The sequence below is a fragment of the Saccopteryx bilineata genome, chromosome 3, assembly GCF_036850765.1.
Source record: "Saccopteryx bilineata isolate mSacBil1 chromosome 3, mSacBil1_pri_phased_curated, whole genome shotgun sequence".
NCBI classification, from domain to species: Eukaryota; Metazoa; Chordata; class Mammalia; order Chiroptera; family Emballonuridae; genus Saccopteryx; species Saccopteryx bilineata.
In genome coordinates this window covers 9,080,106-9,096,767 of record NC_089492.1, presented here as the reverse complement: position 1 = coordinate 9,096,767, position 16,662 = coordinate 9,080,106, and the positions used below count along the sequence as shown (strand labels likewise).

Sequence of the window (16,662 nt, the reverse complement as noted above, 5' to 3'; positions counted from 1 at the left end):
CTTCTCAAGATAGACATGTGCACTGGCCGGCTCTAGAGGGAGGTACAGCTCCATTTCCTGGGGGCCACGCGGGGTCTCAGCTCCCTCCCAGCAGACACCTCAGTCCTGCCCCTTCTCTCAGAATCACTCTTCCCTCTGGTTCCCTCCCCTCTTCCCGGGACGCTGCCCCGGGGAATCTCACCAGGTCCCGCTGCTGGGGGAGGATCTCCTTCTCCATGGAATAGGCCAGCAGACCATGTTGGATGTCACTCAGCACTGGGGACAGGGGGACATTTGTGGAAAGAGTCAGATGACCCTCTCCCTACATGAACTGAGAGACCCTTAAGAGGCAAACTCCAAGGCACAGGAATAAAACGCATTAGAATTGAAGGTCCAGTTCCTGCCCTGGAAATCCTCCTGCTCTTGGGATTGTGCCCAGGACGCCACAGAACACGGGCAGAGGGTGGGTCCTGGGCCACAGCCTGGGTGCATCACCCCAGTGGTACGCTGCTGGGAGCGGGGACAGTCTCCCCAGATCTCAGGCCTGTGTCACATGGCAAGTTTGTCCCCTGGGCCCTCCTGACCTGGGCCAGGTTGTGCTGTGAGGGTGCAAGGTCACAACGTTTGAAGGGTTTACATAAGGTGGCATCAATTGCCACCCTTTTGAGGGCTCTGTGAGACAAAGCATATGACTCCCCCATTCTTCCTCCAAATCATACTCACCCATTATGGCTTCAAGCAGGTAAAGGATGAGGTTCTCAGAGAAAATATAATGACATCTTGAGTCATTTTGCAGTTCATTTAGGATGGTGCGACCAGGGCCACTCAAATGACCCAAGGAGTCCTCTTCAAGCTAAGAGATATGGGTATTATTAATGATGAGAATAATAACATCCTGTAATTCTGTGTGTTAAGTGATTAACCAAGGAGTAAGGGATAATGGCTCTATGCATGCCCAGGGGATTCAGAACACCCTTAGTAAATAAAGCAGTACTCTCTGCCCTGTTCATGGGACATAGGGACATAGTCCCCGATCTCAGACATCTGTCACTCCCTTAAGGTTACCCCATTCTCCCTTCCCCATACATCCTGGCAGCCAGATCTCCACAACACCCCCCATTTACAACTTTGATCACCCTCGGGTGGCAGAGGGACCCCTCACCCTGTCCATGAGGTCCTGAAGAGCCTCCCGGTCCCCAAGCATGACCCGGATATTGGAGAACACAGTGTCTTGAGTGTCCTTTGAGAGCTGAGCCCCTTCCATTGTCATGAAAACCTCCTTTTGTAGATCCTTGAAACCTGCCCTCAGCATTAATGCCAACCAGAAAGCAGAGACAATCCTTAGATTAGAACACCTTTCCCAACAACACGAGCAAAATGCCTCTTCCCTTTAAGCTGCTGACCCAAAGCATCTCTGTAGACGGCACATTGGAGCTCTGGGGTGGAGCTGTCGTGATTGGCTGGAGACACGGAACATCTCAGCTGAGTGAGTGGGGGGGATGCAGGAGGAGAGAGGGGGCTCTGGGAAAGGCTCACGGGAACAAAGAGAAACCAGCCCAGTGCTCATTTCTGGGACACGTCTGAAACACTACGGACTCTATGGGATGGCAGAGGTGAGAATGCTGGGGAGTGCAGCATGGACTAGAACATGAGGCTGTCACGACATTTATATAAATTTACAGACATAAAGTGCTTGTTACTACATGCAGTTGTGACTGTATCTTCAGGGTCTACAAAGAATTAAGCAAGGAGTAAATGTTGGGGGCTCTCTGCTTCTGCTAGGACACCAGAGGTGACAGCAAGGTGATATTCTGAGAGTGAGAAGTCCCTAAGGGAAGCACCAGGCAGAAGGCATTTCAGTTCATCATGGCGCTATCCCCAGTGCCCAGCATAGGACTGGTGGCCTATTGGATCCTCAATGACATTAGTTATAAGACTACTAATAAACAAGTGAACAAATGAAATGATTAAATGAACAAACAAATGTATGAATGAATGAAAGGAAAGTGGGGCTGACTAAGGTGTAACTTGGGAGTGAAGCTCAGTGTTCTGAGATGCTTGGACATCTCTCATCTGGGTCTGAGCTGTGCTGTGTCCTACCCAGCAGCCCTCAGGTCCCCTTAGTAAACACTCACCTAGACAGACAGGTTCCGGTGTTCTCTCTAGAAAGAGAAAGGCAAGTGGGCATGTCCCTCGCTTATCCCTAAATTTGCTTTAGAATCACTTCCGAGGTTTCTGCCCATACAGCCTTCTCCCTCTTGGTTAACCTCTTCCTGCTCCATCCCGGACCATCTTTCGTCCCTCCTGTACCTTCTAGACCAGGGGCTGGGAACCTTTTTGGATGAGAGAGCCATGAACGTCACATATTTTAAAACGTAATTCCATGAGAGCCATACAATATGTTCAACACGAAATACAAGTAAATGTGTGCATTTTATGTAAGACCAACACTTTTTTTTTACAGAGACAGAGAGAGGGATAGATAGGGACAGACAGACAGGAATGGAGATGAGAAGCATTAATCATTAGTTTTTTGTTGCGACACCTTAATTGTTCACTGATTGCTTTCTCATATGTGCCTTGACCGTGGGCCTTCAGTAGACTGAGTAACCCCTTGCTTGAGCCAAAGACATTGGGTCCAAGCTGGTGAGCTTTGCTCAAACCAAATGAGCCCACACTAAAGCTGGCAACCTCGGGGTCTCAAACTTGGGTCTTCCGCATCCCAGTCCAATGCTCTATCCACTGCGCCACTGCCAGGTCAGGCAAGACCAACACGTTTAAAGTACAATAAGTCTCTGAATTCTTTTTCATAACGTTGTTATGCCATTACTAACCAATGATGAATGATGTACTTCTTACCATTAATGCAACTTCTGGTGCTGCATGGTTTTGTTGATGGCTTTGTAGTCTGGTTGATACATGGTGAGGTGAAGCTTCATGCAGGTGTTGAGACTTCCACCCGTTAAACATGATCGTAGGTTGGTCTTAACATTCTTTAGATGTGAGAAAGACCGCTCACATGCATACATAGAGCCAAAATTGTCAGTACAGCAATACTCACACACTGCAGTGTGTGGTATGTGACGGGAAGCACGTTCCAAGTTTTGACAATCAGCTGGTCCATGGGTTGAAGTTTTTTCATTTCTCCCCACTTGTGTTTGCTCACCAACTCTGCTTGCTGTCGTGCAAGTCTTTCCAAATCTTCATCCAGTGACTTGAACTTACTCACCCACATGTCTGAGGCCTTCAGGTCAGCAGCTTGTAGCTCAAAATCTCTGACGGAGACACTGGGGATGTAACTCAGGTCGGCGCTGTCCACTGCATACTCGTGTGATTGGGTGATGAACTTAAAAAGACGAGTGCGCTCAGGAAATTCTCCAAAGTGTGCTTTGAATGACTGCAGGAGATTAGATGTGAAGGATCAAGATGTTGAGCAGGGTCACTTGCTGTGCATGCATCTTTAAACTCTCTCAGTTTTTCAAAGTGTAGTAAACGACCTGTTTCAATGTCGGTGATGAAGAGTTCCAGCTTGTTTTCAAATGCAAACATTGCTTGTTGAAGGGATAAGACTGTATTTCCAACGCCTCGCATTTTCACATTGAGCTGGTTCAGAAGTTCAGTCATGTCCACGAGATAGTAGAACTTCAGGAGCCACTCAGTGTGAGCTAACTCAGGATGCTTGACGTTTTTCATTTCAAGAAAAGTCAGGATTTCACTTAGACAAGCTGCAAAATGGCTGAGCACCTTCCCTCTTGATAACCAATGCACATTGCTGTGCAGAAGCAGACCAGGATAATTATTCCCAACTTCATCCAGCAGTGTTTTAAACTGGCGATCATTTAAAGCTCAGGCAACAATAAAGTTGACCACCTGAATGACCAGCGACATCACCTCACCAAGCTGCTTACCAGACATCTGAGCACAAAGTGCCTCCTGATGTAGGATGCAGTGAAAACTTAGGATGGGTCTCTTTTCATGTTCACAAAGAAGCCCTACAAATCCTCTGTTTTTCCCCACCATGCACGGAGCACCATCAGTACACACCAAAATAAGTTTATCCATCGGTAGATTATTTTCTTTAGTGAACTCAGTGAAAGACTTGAATAAATCCTCCCCTCTTATTGTCTCTTTCATAGGCAAAACAACAAGACTTTCCTCATGTAGTGTGTCACCGACAGCATACCTTGCAATCATGTTGAACTGGGATAAATGGCTTATGTCTGTTGACTCATCCAAAGTGAGAGAAAAGAATGGTGCTGCATTTATGTCCTTCACTTATGTTGCCTCAATTTGATTTGCCATCATGATGGTATGATCGTAAACAGTTCTTGCTGACAGAGGCATGTCTTTTATTTGTTTGATTATCTTGTCTTAATCTGAAAAGTTGTCAAAAAGTTCATTGGCAACATCGACCTGTGGTGGTGCGGTGAATAAAGCGTTGACCTGGAATGCTGAGGTCACCAATTCAAAACCCTGGGCTTGCCTGGTCAAGGCACATATGGGAGTTGATGCTTCCTGCTCCTCCCCACTTCTCTCTCTCTCTCTCTCTCTCTCTCTCTTTCTCTCTCTCTTCTCTAAAATGAATAAATAAATAAAAATAATTTAAAGGCCTAACCTGTGTTGGCGCAGTGGATAAAGTGTCAACCTGGAAATGCTGAGGTCACCAGTTCAAAACCCTGGGTTTGCCTGGTCAAGGCACATATGGGAGTTGATGCTTCCAGCTCCTCCCCCTGTCTCTCTCTCCTCTTTCTCTCTCTCTCTCTCTCTCTCTCTCTCTCTCTCTCTCCCTCTTTCTCCTCTCTAAAATGAATAAATAAAATAAAATAAATTTTTTTTAAAAAAAGTTCATTGGCAACATCAAGCATGAATGTTTTGGCATACTCCCCATCTGTGAATGGCTTTCCATTTCTCACAATTGCTAAAGCACCAGCAAAGCTAGACGAATTCCAGTCACCTTGTTGGGTCCAAACATAGAGTTGCTGCTGACTAGCTTATACTCTGCACAATAGCTCTTGACATGCTTTCTTCCTGCTGTCCCACACTGAATATTTCAATGCAAATGTAGTATGGCGTGTGTTGAAGTGCTGCTTTATATTTGACCGTTTCATCGATGCAATTTTATCATGCATATTAGCCACACTGCAGAACCTACTCTCTCCACAAAGGCAAATCCCTCTGTCCATTCCTGCTGAAAAGTACGATAATCCTCACCTTTTTTTTTTTTTTAGCCATCTTCTTCGTCAGAAGGGTTTCTGCAATTAGCTAGCTGACTACTTGATTAAAAGGAGGGAAGTTTACTTTCTGACCTCACAATGACCCGTGTATGTTATGCACTATCCAATAAAAATTTGGTGTTGTCCCAGAGGACAGCTGTGATTAGTTCCAGCCACCTGCAACCATGAACATGAGCGGTAGGAAATGAATGGATTGTAATACATGAGAATGTTTTATATTTTTAACATTATTATTTTTTTTAAAGATTTGTTTGCAAGCCAGATGCAGCCAACCAAAGAGCCACATCTGGCTCGCGAGCCATAGGTTCCCAACCCATGTTCTAGACCATTCTCATCTCTTCTCAACCCTTCCGGACTTTCCTGTCTCCTCCCGACACTTGCCGACCCATTCCACCCTTCTGACCCTTCCCATCCCGTAGGAACTATGCAGGCTCAGGGGCCACAGTGGCACAGGCAGGGGCACTCTGCGCTGCTGCCCAGATGAGGGCAGTTAGCACCACCCCCAACCCCAGCAAACACACTCACCTCTTGGGTGGAAGGAGAGATTTTGGAAACCTAGAAGAGAAGTGGAATTCCCTGAGAGTGTGTCCCTGAAGACTTTCCATTTCCCTGCAGTCAGTCCTACTCCCGACCCGGTCTCTGCCATCCACCCTGACCCTCTGCCTGGGCTGCCAGAGCCCAGTGCTCAGCTGAGGATGGTGAAGGCAGTCACGCGACATTTCAGTTGCGCCAACTGGGGCTTCATAGAGGGAACACGTTCCACGTTCCTGGCTCTAAAGTCACCCACTTACTTGGAGAGAGACATTCCTCTGCCTGTTGCCCTGGAGAGAGAAACAGAAGTGCTCACTCACAATGGCTTAGTTTCCACTTCCCCACCTGCCATGTGCACATGCGCACACACACTTCTATCGCAGTACTCAAAGCAGATAGTGGCTTTCCGTCCGACCAGGGGCCTGTGTCTCAGTCACAGCAAGGGAGACGAGAACTGGCTGGAGGATCCCAGATAGGGAACATTTACCTGTGCTCTGGGTCCCTCTTTCTAAAGGTTCTTTCCAGTCACCCTTAGGACCAAATTGTGGAAACAGACAAGTTCCATGCACCCCCTAGTGGTCAGGACATGATGTGCAGACACTGCTGAGAGGTTGCCTAGAGTCTAACTCCATTTAGTTCACCCTTGTCAACACATAAACATATTTTGAAAGATTGAGAGGAGCCACTGACCCCACTAGACTGAGAGTTCACCCGCATTCTATCTACTGTCACTGGCAGAAGATTATTGGCAGCAGGACCCCTCCCACCTTCCTCAATAGATTTTGCAGGCTGACCTCACCTGGGACTCAACATTTGGGCAGGGAGGGGCCAAGGACCTTGAGCGGGTTGTTGCATGTATCCATGAAGGAAGGAAAGAAGGAAGGAAGGAAGGAAGGAAGGAAGGAAGGAAGGAAGGAAGGAAGGAAGGAAGGAAGGAAGGGAGGGAGGGAGGGAGGGAGGGAGGGAGGGAGGGAGGGGAGGGGAGGGGAGGGGAGGGAGGGAGGGAGGGAAGGAAGGAAGGAAGGAAGGAAGGAAGGAAGGAAGGAAGGAAGGAAGGAAGGAAGGAAGGAAGGAAGGAAGGAAGGAAGGAAAAGTGGGGCTGACCAAAGTGAGAATCTGGAAGTAAAGCTCAGTTTTGTGGGTTGCTTGAAAACCTCCAATTTGGGTTCTGAGCTTTGCCATTTCCTACCCAGCAGCCCTCACGGTCCCTCTCAGGAAATACTTACCTTGAGAAAGGAGTCCATTCATTAATTCTGATGGAGAAAGACTAACTTTCTCATCCTCTGACTTTGCTTTAGAGATACTTCCAAGGGTTGTGTCCACCTTTTTCTAAACCTCCTCCTGCTCCATCCTGGTCCTTCCCTCCCTTCTCACCCTTCGTGATCCATACTGTCACCTCGCAACATTCCCTGACCTTTTCTGACCCGTTCCGACCCTCTTTAAACTTTCCTAACTCACAGAAACTATGGCCTGACCGGGGCCATGGTAGCAAAGGTGGCCTGCTCACTGGATGAGGACAATCAGGAGCCCGCCCCAACCCCAGCAAATGCACACAACCCTTGGGTGGATTGAAAGTCTTGTGCTGTCTGGAAGAGAAATGAAATTCTCCACAAAGAGTGAGTCTCTGAACACTTGGTTTCTCTACATTCTGACCCTATTCTCTGCTCCTCTTCTCTATCCACCCCTGCCCTTGGCAAAGGGGACCAGAGACCATCAGCTAGGGTGAGGACACCAAGGCAACCATGTGGGGTTTCAGTTGTGCAAAATGAAGGGACTACCTCCCAAGTTCCTGGTTCTAAAGTTACCCGCTCACTCGGGGAGCACAATGGAGCCCATGCTGGCCTCAGGGCCGCAGGGCACGCCTGCCTCCTTAGACAAGAGTGCAGCTCCCTGAGGCAGCTGTTTCTGTGCTGCTAATAAGAATTTCATCAATAAACTTTCTAACCATCAAACAAATGATTGTGTACATATATATTTTACCTCTAAAGGGAAGTATATTCTTCAGTGAGTTGGGCCTGTACCCTGGAAAGAGAAACCAAATTAATCATTCACAATGGTTCAGTCTCCGCTGCACTCACACGTGCGCGCGCGCACACACACACACACACACACACACACACTTCTAACCCAGGACTCAAAAGAGGTAAGTGCTTTCCCTGTGACCAGATGCCTGTGTCTGTGTCACACCAGGGGAAACAAGGACTTGCTGGAGGAGCCTGGCTGGGGAAGGTTTATCTCTGGGTCTGTCTTGGATGAGCCCCCAGCTGATGGGGGTTTCCAGGGGGTCAGAGCTGAGTGGGGCCTGAGGTTTAAGTAGAGAACCTGCTCAACTCACCTGCTGAAGATATTTTCCTCATATTTCGTCCTCGAATGCGAAGAATGCCTGGGTGGAAAAAATCCAGGTCAGCAGAACCCCGTTTATTCTTGCTGGTCCCTCCTCCAGCCTCTAAGACCTCCTCCAAAACAGGTGTCCCAGCTCCTCTCGGGGTGGCCTGGGGACTCCTTGAATTAGAATCATCGGGGATGCTTGTGGAACCCAGAACCCCTGACCTCACTCCATGACTTCTGAATCAGGCTACTGAATAGGAAGCTAGAACCTGCATTTTCAATAAGCCCCTAGGGTGACAGTGATGCTCTCTAATCCCTCACTGCAGAGCTGCCCTCACCAGGGAAGGACATGGGTCCTTCCTGCTGCCCTTTCTCTCACCTGCTGGAAGCCCCGCCCTCCTGTGTCTGCTCCCAGTCCTGCCCTCTCCCTGGGCGATCTCACATTTCACGTAGAGAAAGTTCAGGGTTCTGAAACTTGGCTAATATCAGATCTAAGTGTTTGACAGGGGACAGGAGCCATGAAGGAAGGAGACAGAGTGGAAGCAGCCCCATAGAAGGAGACCCATCCATCACGGTGCTGCAGTATCCAGGGGGAGGAGCTCCAAGGAGGGCGTGGTCAGGTGTGCTTGATGATGACCACGTGCAGAAAATTCCCTGGAGGACAGACTGCAGTGGGTCAGGTGTGGACGCCAGGGAGGGGGGAGCAGAGTGTGGACGATTCTCTATGGAAGTGGGCTGTCAGGGGACAGACTGTGGGAAGAGGACACTCGGGTGAGGGGTTATGAGATGGCAGAGTCCTGACCCTGTGGTCAGGTCATGGGAAGGACCCAGGAGAACTGGAGAGAGTGAAGGTGGATGTGGCTCAGCCACTTTGCCTGACATTTATGTCCCTCAGCTCTGGGGAGAAGAGCTTATTTCCATTCATAGATCAGATGGGGAGAGAGGAATTCTGATCTTCTCCAAAGTTACACAGCAAGCGCTACGGCAATTTATTGACCTGTTCTTTACAGTATTTTTCTCTCCAATTTCTTATGAGAATGAAATTAGTTCACGGAAGTGTGAGGTTTACTGCACCCGGCCCTCTTTGTAAGGTTCCTTCCAGTCACCCTTAGGTCCGAATTATGGAAACAGACAGTTCCACACGCCCCCTACTGGTCAGGACATGACCTGCAGACACTGCTGAGAGGTGAGCCTTTTGAGTCTAACTCCATTTAGTTCTCACTTGTCAACATATATAAAACATATATTTGAAGATGGAGTGTAACCACTGACCCCACAAGATTGAAGAGTTAAGCCTCATTCTATCCACTGTCACTAACAAGAGGTTTCAGAGAGGATTTTATTGGGAACTGTGTGTGTGTTTATGTGACAAAGAGAGAAAGAAAGAGAGAGGAAAGGGGTTGTCATATCTAGTGAGGACATCTTTTGATCTCTGAAGAGCTGGACTCCAGCTGTTTCAATCTGACCTCACCTGGGACTCAACATTTGGGTTGGGAGTACCAGTGACCCTGAGCTGCTTGTTGCATGCATCCATGAATGAATGAATGAATGAATGAATGAATGAATGAATGAATGAATGAATGAAAGAAAAGTGGGGCGGATCAAAGTGTCTATCTGAAAGTAAAGCTCAATTTTCTGAGATGCTTGGACACCTTCAATTTGCGTTCTGAGCTTTGCCGTTTCCTACCCATCATGCTCGGTGCCTCTTAGTAAAAACTTACGTAGCAATCTGTGGCCCCACGTTTTTTCTAGAAACAGAAAGACAAGTGGTCACCTTCTTTCCTCATCCCCCGGATTTGCTTTACAGACACGTCTGAGGACTCTGCCCTCTACTGCCTCGTCCCTCTTTATTACCGTGCTTCCCCATCTATAAGACACTCTCATGTATATGATGCGTCCTAATTTGGGGGCCAACACTTGAAGAAAAAAATGTATTACATAAAGTTATTGAACTCATGTTTTATTCATCATAAAATTCATACAACTCCTTATCACTGTCAAAACTCCCATCCATGAGCTTGTCCTCACCTGTGTCTGATTACAAATCACTGCCTTCAACCATGAGTGCAAAAACAAGCCCAAAAAAGCAGGAAATGCAAGTAAAAAGAAAATCTACAACCACTGAATAAGATGCACCCAGTTTTGAGACCCCAAATTTTTCCAAAAAGGTGTGTCTTATACATGGGAAAATAAGGTACCTTCTTCCTGCTCCATCCTAGTCCCTCCCTCCACCTCCCCAAACATTCCCGACCCTTCCTGATGCTCCTTGAAAACTCTCGTCCCACAGAAATTATGGTCAGGCCCCAGGGCCATAGTAGCCAAGTCAGGGGCACTCTGCCCCGCTCTCCAGATGAGAACACTTAGGATCCAACCCCCACCCCAGTGAACGCACACTCACCTGCTGAGTGCCTTGACATTCTAATTATGCCTAGAAGAGAAACAAAATTCCCCACCCTAGGGTTACTCCCTGAACACTCTAGGTTTCTCCACCATCTCCCAACTCTCCAACCCTCCTTCTCATCCACCACGGCCTTTGCCTGTGGGACCAGAGCCCAGTGGCTCCACTGAAGGCAAGAGGCAAACATGTGGGCGACTTTTGTGCTAAATGGGGCCTCGTGGAGGGACCATATCCCACATTTCTGGCTCTTTAGTTATCCACTCACGTGCACACCTTCTCTCATTTGTACCATTGGCTAGAAAGAGAAACAGAAGTGATCACTCAGGGGCCTCATAAAGGGATCACATCCACATTTCTGGCTCTTTAGTTAAACACTTACTTTGGACGAGTATTGGATCATTGTCTAGAAAGAGAAACAGAAGTGATCACTCACAAAAGCTCAGCTTGTATTCTGCAAACACACACACCTACACACACACACACACACACACACACACACACTCCTATCCCAGTACTCAGAGGAGACAGGTGCTCTTCCTGTGGCCAGAAGCCCAGCTGGGGAAGTTTTACATTAGGTATTATAGGGCAGAGCCCCCAGCAGGCTTTCTATGGGTGTCCAAGGGGGCCAAAGCTCATCAGGGGCAGAAAACCTGCCAAACTCACCATCTGAAAAGGTTGTCTGCTTTTCATCTTCTGCGAAGTGAACAATGCCTGGGTGGGAAGAAGCCCGGTCATCAGAGCCCAGTTTATCCCTGCAGGAGTCTCTCAAATCCCCGCTTCTGTCCCCCACACACACACACACACACTTCCTCCTCCAGGCCAGGTGTCCCAGCTTCTCTCTGAGTGGCCTGGGCACCCCTCACCTCAGAATCACGGGAGATGCTTGTGGAACCCAGAACCCCTGACCTCACTCCATGACTTCTGAATCGGGCTCCTGAATAGGAAGCTAGAACCTGCGTTTTCAATGAGCCCCTGGGGTGACGGTGATGCTCTCTAATCCCTCACTGCAGAGCTGCCCTCACCAGGGAAGGACATGGGTCCTTCCTGCTGCCCTTTCTCTCACCTGCTGGAAGCCCCGCCCTCCTGTGTCTGCTCCCAGTCCTGCCCTCTGCCTGGGCGATCTCACATTTCACGTAGAGAAAGTTCAGGGTTCTGAAACTTGGCTAATATCAGATCTAAGTGTGTGACAGGGGACAGGAGCCATGAAGGAAGGAGACAGAGTGGAAGCAGCCCCATAGAAGGAGACCCATCCATCACGGTGCTGCAGTATCCAGGGGGAGGAGCTCCAAGGAGGGCGTGGTCAGGTGTGCTTGATGACGACCATGTGCAAGAAATTCCCTGGAGGACTGCAGTGGGTCAGGTGTGGACGCCAGGGAGGGGGGAGCAGAGTGTGGACGATTCTCTATGGAAATGGGCTGTCAGGGGACAGACTGTGGCAGAGGACACTCGGGTGAGGGGTTATGAGATGGCAGAGTCCTGACCCTGTGGTCAGGTCATGGGAAGGACCCAGGAGAACTGGAGAGAGTGAAGGTGGACGTGGCTCAGCCACTTTGCCTGACATTTATGTCCCTCAATTCTGGGGAGAAGGGCTCGTTTCCATTCATAGGTCAGATGGGGACAGAGGGACTCTGATCTTCTCCAAAGTCACACAGCAAGTGCTATGTCAAATTATTGATCTGTTCTTTACATTATTTTTCTTTCTGATTTGATATTGCTGGGCGTCTACGGCCATACCACCCTGAACGCGCCCGATCTCGTCTGATTTGATATTGAGGGTGAAATTATTTCATGAAAATGAAACGTTTATTGCAGTGGTCCCCTCTTTGTAAACATTTCTTCCAGTCACCTTTTGGTTTGAATTGTGGAAGCAGACAAGGGAATAAGGCCCATGTGCCCCCTAGTGGACCAAACATGACATGCAGTCACTGCTGAGAGATGAGCTTTTCCTATCCAACTCCATTTAGTTCCCACTTGTCAACGCTTATAAAACATATTTCTGATGATGAGTCCAGCCACTGACCCCACCAGATTGAATAGTTCCACCCCACTCCATCTATTGTCACTGGCAGGAAGTTATTGATAGCAGGAACCTTCTTTGACCAGATGTTACAGCAAGGATACTGTAGAGAACAGTGTGTGTGTGTGTGTGTGTGTGTGTGTGTGTGTATGTGTGTGTTCCTGATTGTGCTGATATTTCATGGGCTTTATTACAGGGTTATGGGTAACCGGGAGGGCTCTCTGGCTGTCCTAGGTGAGGTGCTGACAGTGGTGAGACCTTGACCTGATGTTGTTGGTATTACAATCACACTTCGCCCAGTACTAAGGACACCCCTGCATTAGGCACCCCAGTTCTGCCTCTCCATGGAGGACACCATCTCTTTACCCACCCCAGGACAACATTTCAGTGGGGCCCTCCTTGGAGGTGGCAGTGGTGGTGGGGTGTGTGTGTCCTGGACAGCTGAGAAATGCTGCCTCTCTCTCTGAGCAGGTGGAGAAGCCAGGTTGCTCGATGATGCTCTTTCCCTTATCACGTCTCTTCTCAAAGAAGTAGACCCCAGTCCCCAACTGCCCCCTGACCTTCCTCTCACCCCAGCGCTTCCCCTGCACCAGCAGCTGCTTCCTCTTGTAGGCCACCACCGAGCCCTGCGGCACCGTCAGCTTCTTCTCTCTCACTTTGCAACCACCGCCCTGTCCTTCACCCTGGAGACAGAAACCAGGTAACACCGTCATACATGCATGTGGTTTTAAATGTCAAACACCCCTGGAAAGTCATGAGGAAAGGAGTCAGCAGCCCCTCTCTCACCCACCCAGCTCCTGATCTCTAGTTCCTGCTCTTTCCCTGTTTCTCCATATTTACCTTCACGTCCCTCAATCTCAGGTTGATATTGCAATGATTGATTTTTTTCAGATTCAAGTATATCTAGCCCCTTTCTCTTTTTGATGATGTGGGTTTAATTTTCCTACCCAGTATAAGAGCAGAAGCAATAGATAAAAGGGAAACGCCCCACTCCAGCCTGTTCTACCCTCCATGCAGGGCCAGGGACATACCCAGCCCTTGTCCCTCTCACCATCCTGTCCTATCCAAGGCGGGAGAGATACTGAGAGGCTCTGGTGAGCTCACAGCCCAGGGGCACTGGCTCACTGAAACAAAAACTGGGATCTATGGAAGGACGACAGAATACTTTCCTCCTCATACATCATGCCGCCATATCACTAGAGGCTGATCTACTGGAGTACCTTCTACCACATATAACACATACAGCTTTTCAACAACAACTAATTACAAGGCATATTCAAAGGCAACAAACAACAGGTTAAAGAGACACAACAAACTGAGAGTCAGACTCAGATATAACATAGACGCTGGAATTGTTAGACAGGGAATATTAAACCACTGTGACTAATATCCTAAGAGATCTGATGGAAAACATAGACAAAATACAAGAGCAGATCAGAAATGTAAGCAAAAACATGGAAGTTCTAAGAAGAAATTAAAAATAAATGCTAGAGAGATTCAAAATACTACAACAGAAATAAAGAATGGGTCAGAGTAATGGCGAGGTAGGAAGCGATACCGATAAATCTCCCCCAAAACTCAACAAGATCTTCAACCAGAAACAGAAAAACCTATCCTTGGAGCCTCCAGATGTTTCGCAATACACCCGAAGGTATGGTCGAGCGAAAAATTGGCTAAATATATAACCAAACCCCGAAGGAAATAGGGAGTAAGAAATGCTCCGCCTTCCTCACTAACCTAAACAGGGCGGCTTTCTCTGGGATCTGTGAATATAGAAACTGAGGTGGGCAAAGGGGTTGAATAGATCCAGGCTGCGGCACAAACGGCCAAACCAGGCTGTGGCACGGAGATCCAAGCCGAGGAAAAACTGATCCTGTGGCAACCCGTGCAATACAAGCTAACGCTCACGCCAAACCCAAAGAAAGACAAGCGGGGCAGCCATTTTACCCGATCTCCTGGTTGGCACGCGCAGATAGTGGGCGAGAGATTTCTTCCTAAGCCCCGGGAGTGGGTGCCTGTGTTACCCCACAGAGAGGCAGAGTCAGAGGCCTTTGTGTGGGCCGAAAGCGGAATCTCTGGGCAGCCCCAGCGCCCTAGGAAAGCTGCGCATGGGAGGGAGCAAGAACTAATTCCAACGGTGGAACTTTTCCATGCTGGTAGGGGATTCACTCAGAGGGAAACGCGGCCGGCCTCATATCCTGGTCTGCGTGCTCAGATAGTGAGCGAGAGATTCCTCCAAGTGCCTCGGCAGTGAGCGCCCGTGTTATCGCACAGAGGGGCAGAGTCAGGGGCCTTTGTGTGGGCCAAAGCGGAATCTCGGGCTGCCCCTGTGCCTTGAAAAAGCCGCACACGGGGACGGAGCGAGAGCCAATTCCAACGCTGCAACTTTTCCGTGCGGTTGGGGGTTTCACTCAGAGCGTGAGACTGCTGGCCGGACATCCTGATCTGTGCGCACAGATAGTGAGCAAGAGTTTCCTCCAAGCACCCCGGAAGTGGGCGCCCGCCTGTGTTACCGGACAGATTGGCAGAGCCAGAGGTCTTTGAGTGGGCGGAAACCCCGCCTGATTATGCTAGCAGCTCTGACTGACTGAGCCTTACCCAGAGCCCTGTGCTGAGTGGAAATAGAGTGGGGAGTTGCCAGCTCTTTGAGCCTCTTACTATCCAGGCAGAGGCAGCAGCAACCCCATAGCTGGATTATCAGGCTACTAATTGTGGAAGGAAAGACTAGGAGAAAGGCTCCAGGAACACAGACTCTCTAACTGTCAGAGTCTATAAATGCTAATGAACCTCAACTGCCAACGAGACTAAAGCACAATACATGACATCGCCATAGAAACTTATCAACTGCAAACTTCTACCTGAGCGTGCCAAAGGGGCAGAACCTGGGGTAGAGTCACTGACCAGGAAGAGGGAGAGAAAAGAAAAAGCAAGAAGATAACCTCTCAAAATCAAGAATAATCTGCAGACTTTATAACCTATCCCATTTTATTATATTTGTTCGTTTCTCTTATCTTCATTCTTGATATTTTTTTTTCCTCCTCCAATTTGGCCAATTAACTCTCTGCCGGTCTTACTCTCTCCTCTCCTTGAACTACACTACCCATAAGTGTTACATCTCCCATTATCTTTTCTCTCCTCTTCCTTTCTCTCTATGAGGGTTGCACTCCAAAACCCTTAACTCTCTCTCTCCTCTTTTTTCTTTTTTCTTCTTTTAGTGGTTCCCTCTTTCTTTCTCTCTCTCTCTTTCTTTTCTCCCTCTATATTAGTTTCTTCCTTTCTCCTTTACATCTCCTCTCATTCAAACCTCAATAACAAACAAATTATCTTATCTGGGACTCAAACTTATGTTTGTGGAATTTTGGGGGGTTTTTACTTCACCTTTTTATCTCACTAGCAGTGCTCCCATCCCTGGCTCTCCATTTTATCTAGTTCTTGTTCCACTAAATACAATAGTAATTTTTTAATATGTCCCCCCATTTTTCTGTTTTCCTCTTATTCTTCTCATCATAACTCTTAGTCAACCAACACCTAAAAGCAAATCATTTTATTCTTGACCCAAATTTTTTCCTTCTTTGCTTTTTGTGGGTCCATACCCCCTTCTTTTTTCTTTTCTTTTTTTTTTTTTTTTGCCCCTTTATTACTTTTCCCCAATTCAGGCCCTCCATTACAGGCATTGTTTGTTATAATTCACAGTTCACCACAAGATTTTCTCAAGAAAGAGGGGAGAGGAGAGGATAGGAAAAAAGGAGGGGGGGAATAATTTCCTTTTTAAAAAATTTTTATTTTATTTTATTTTTCTTTATTTCATTATTAATTTTTTTAAAAAAAACAACTCCTTTCGATTTTTTATTTTTTTAACTTTTTATTCTTTATTAAATTTCATTAATACTATCAACAAAACCACCCTCAGATGCCATTAAGGAAGAGAAAATCGAATATCATGGATACAAAAGAAAGAGAGGTAACACAGCTAGATGAGGAAAAATCTATGGAGAAAAAATTTAATATATTGGAAACCTTGGAGCTAAATGACAGAGAATTCAAGATAGAAATCCTAAAAATCCTCGAAGATATACAAGAAAACACAGAAAGGCAATTTAGGGAGCTCAGAAAACAACTCAATGAACACAAAGAATATATGTCCAAGGAAATTGAAACTATAAAAACAAATAAAA

At 47.6% G+C, this 16,662-nt stretch overlaps 1 protein-coding gene across 2 annotated transcripts in view; it reads right to left on the bottom strand.

The window, feature by feature from the left end:
- The window catches only part of LOC136329466 (gasdermin-C-like), a 123,425-nt gene that overhangs the window by 2,264 nt on the left and 104,499 nt on the right, over positions 1–16,662 (bottom strand). For both annotated transcript variants that reach the window (XM_066265664.1, XM_066265668.1), the window contains 15 exons: positions 13,059–13,170; positions 11,334–11,404; positions 11,134–11,181; positions 10,850–10,873; positions 10,744–10,765; positions 10,471–10,500; positions 9,794–9,820; positions 8,080–8,127; positions 7,725–7,766; positions 6,005–6,034; positions 5,739–5,768; positions 2,115–2,141; positions 1,142–1,278; positions 703–832; positions 182–255 (listed from right to left, as the gene is read on the bottom strand). In XM_066265664.1, coding sequence (XP_066121761.1) covers positions 182–255; positions 703–832; positions 1,142–1,278; positions 2,115–2,141; positions 5,739–5,768; positions 6,005–6,034; positions 7,725–7,766; positions 8,080–8,127; positions 9,794–9,820; positions 10,471–10,500; positions 10,744–10,765; positions 10,850–10,873; positions 11,134–11,181; positions 11,334–11,404; positions 13,059–13,170 — 852 coding nt within the window. The remainder of the gene's footprint in view (positions 1–181; positions 256–702; positions 833–1,141; positions 1,279–2,114; positions 2,142–5,738; positions 5,769–6,004; positions 6,035–7,724; positions 7,767–8,079; positions 8,128–9,793; positions 9,821–10,470; positions 10,501–10,743; positions 10,766–10,849; positions 10,874–11,133; positions 11,182–11,333; positions 11,405–13,058; positions 13,171–16,662) is intronic.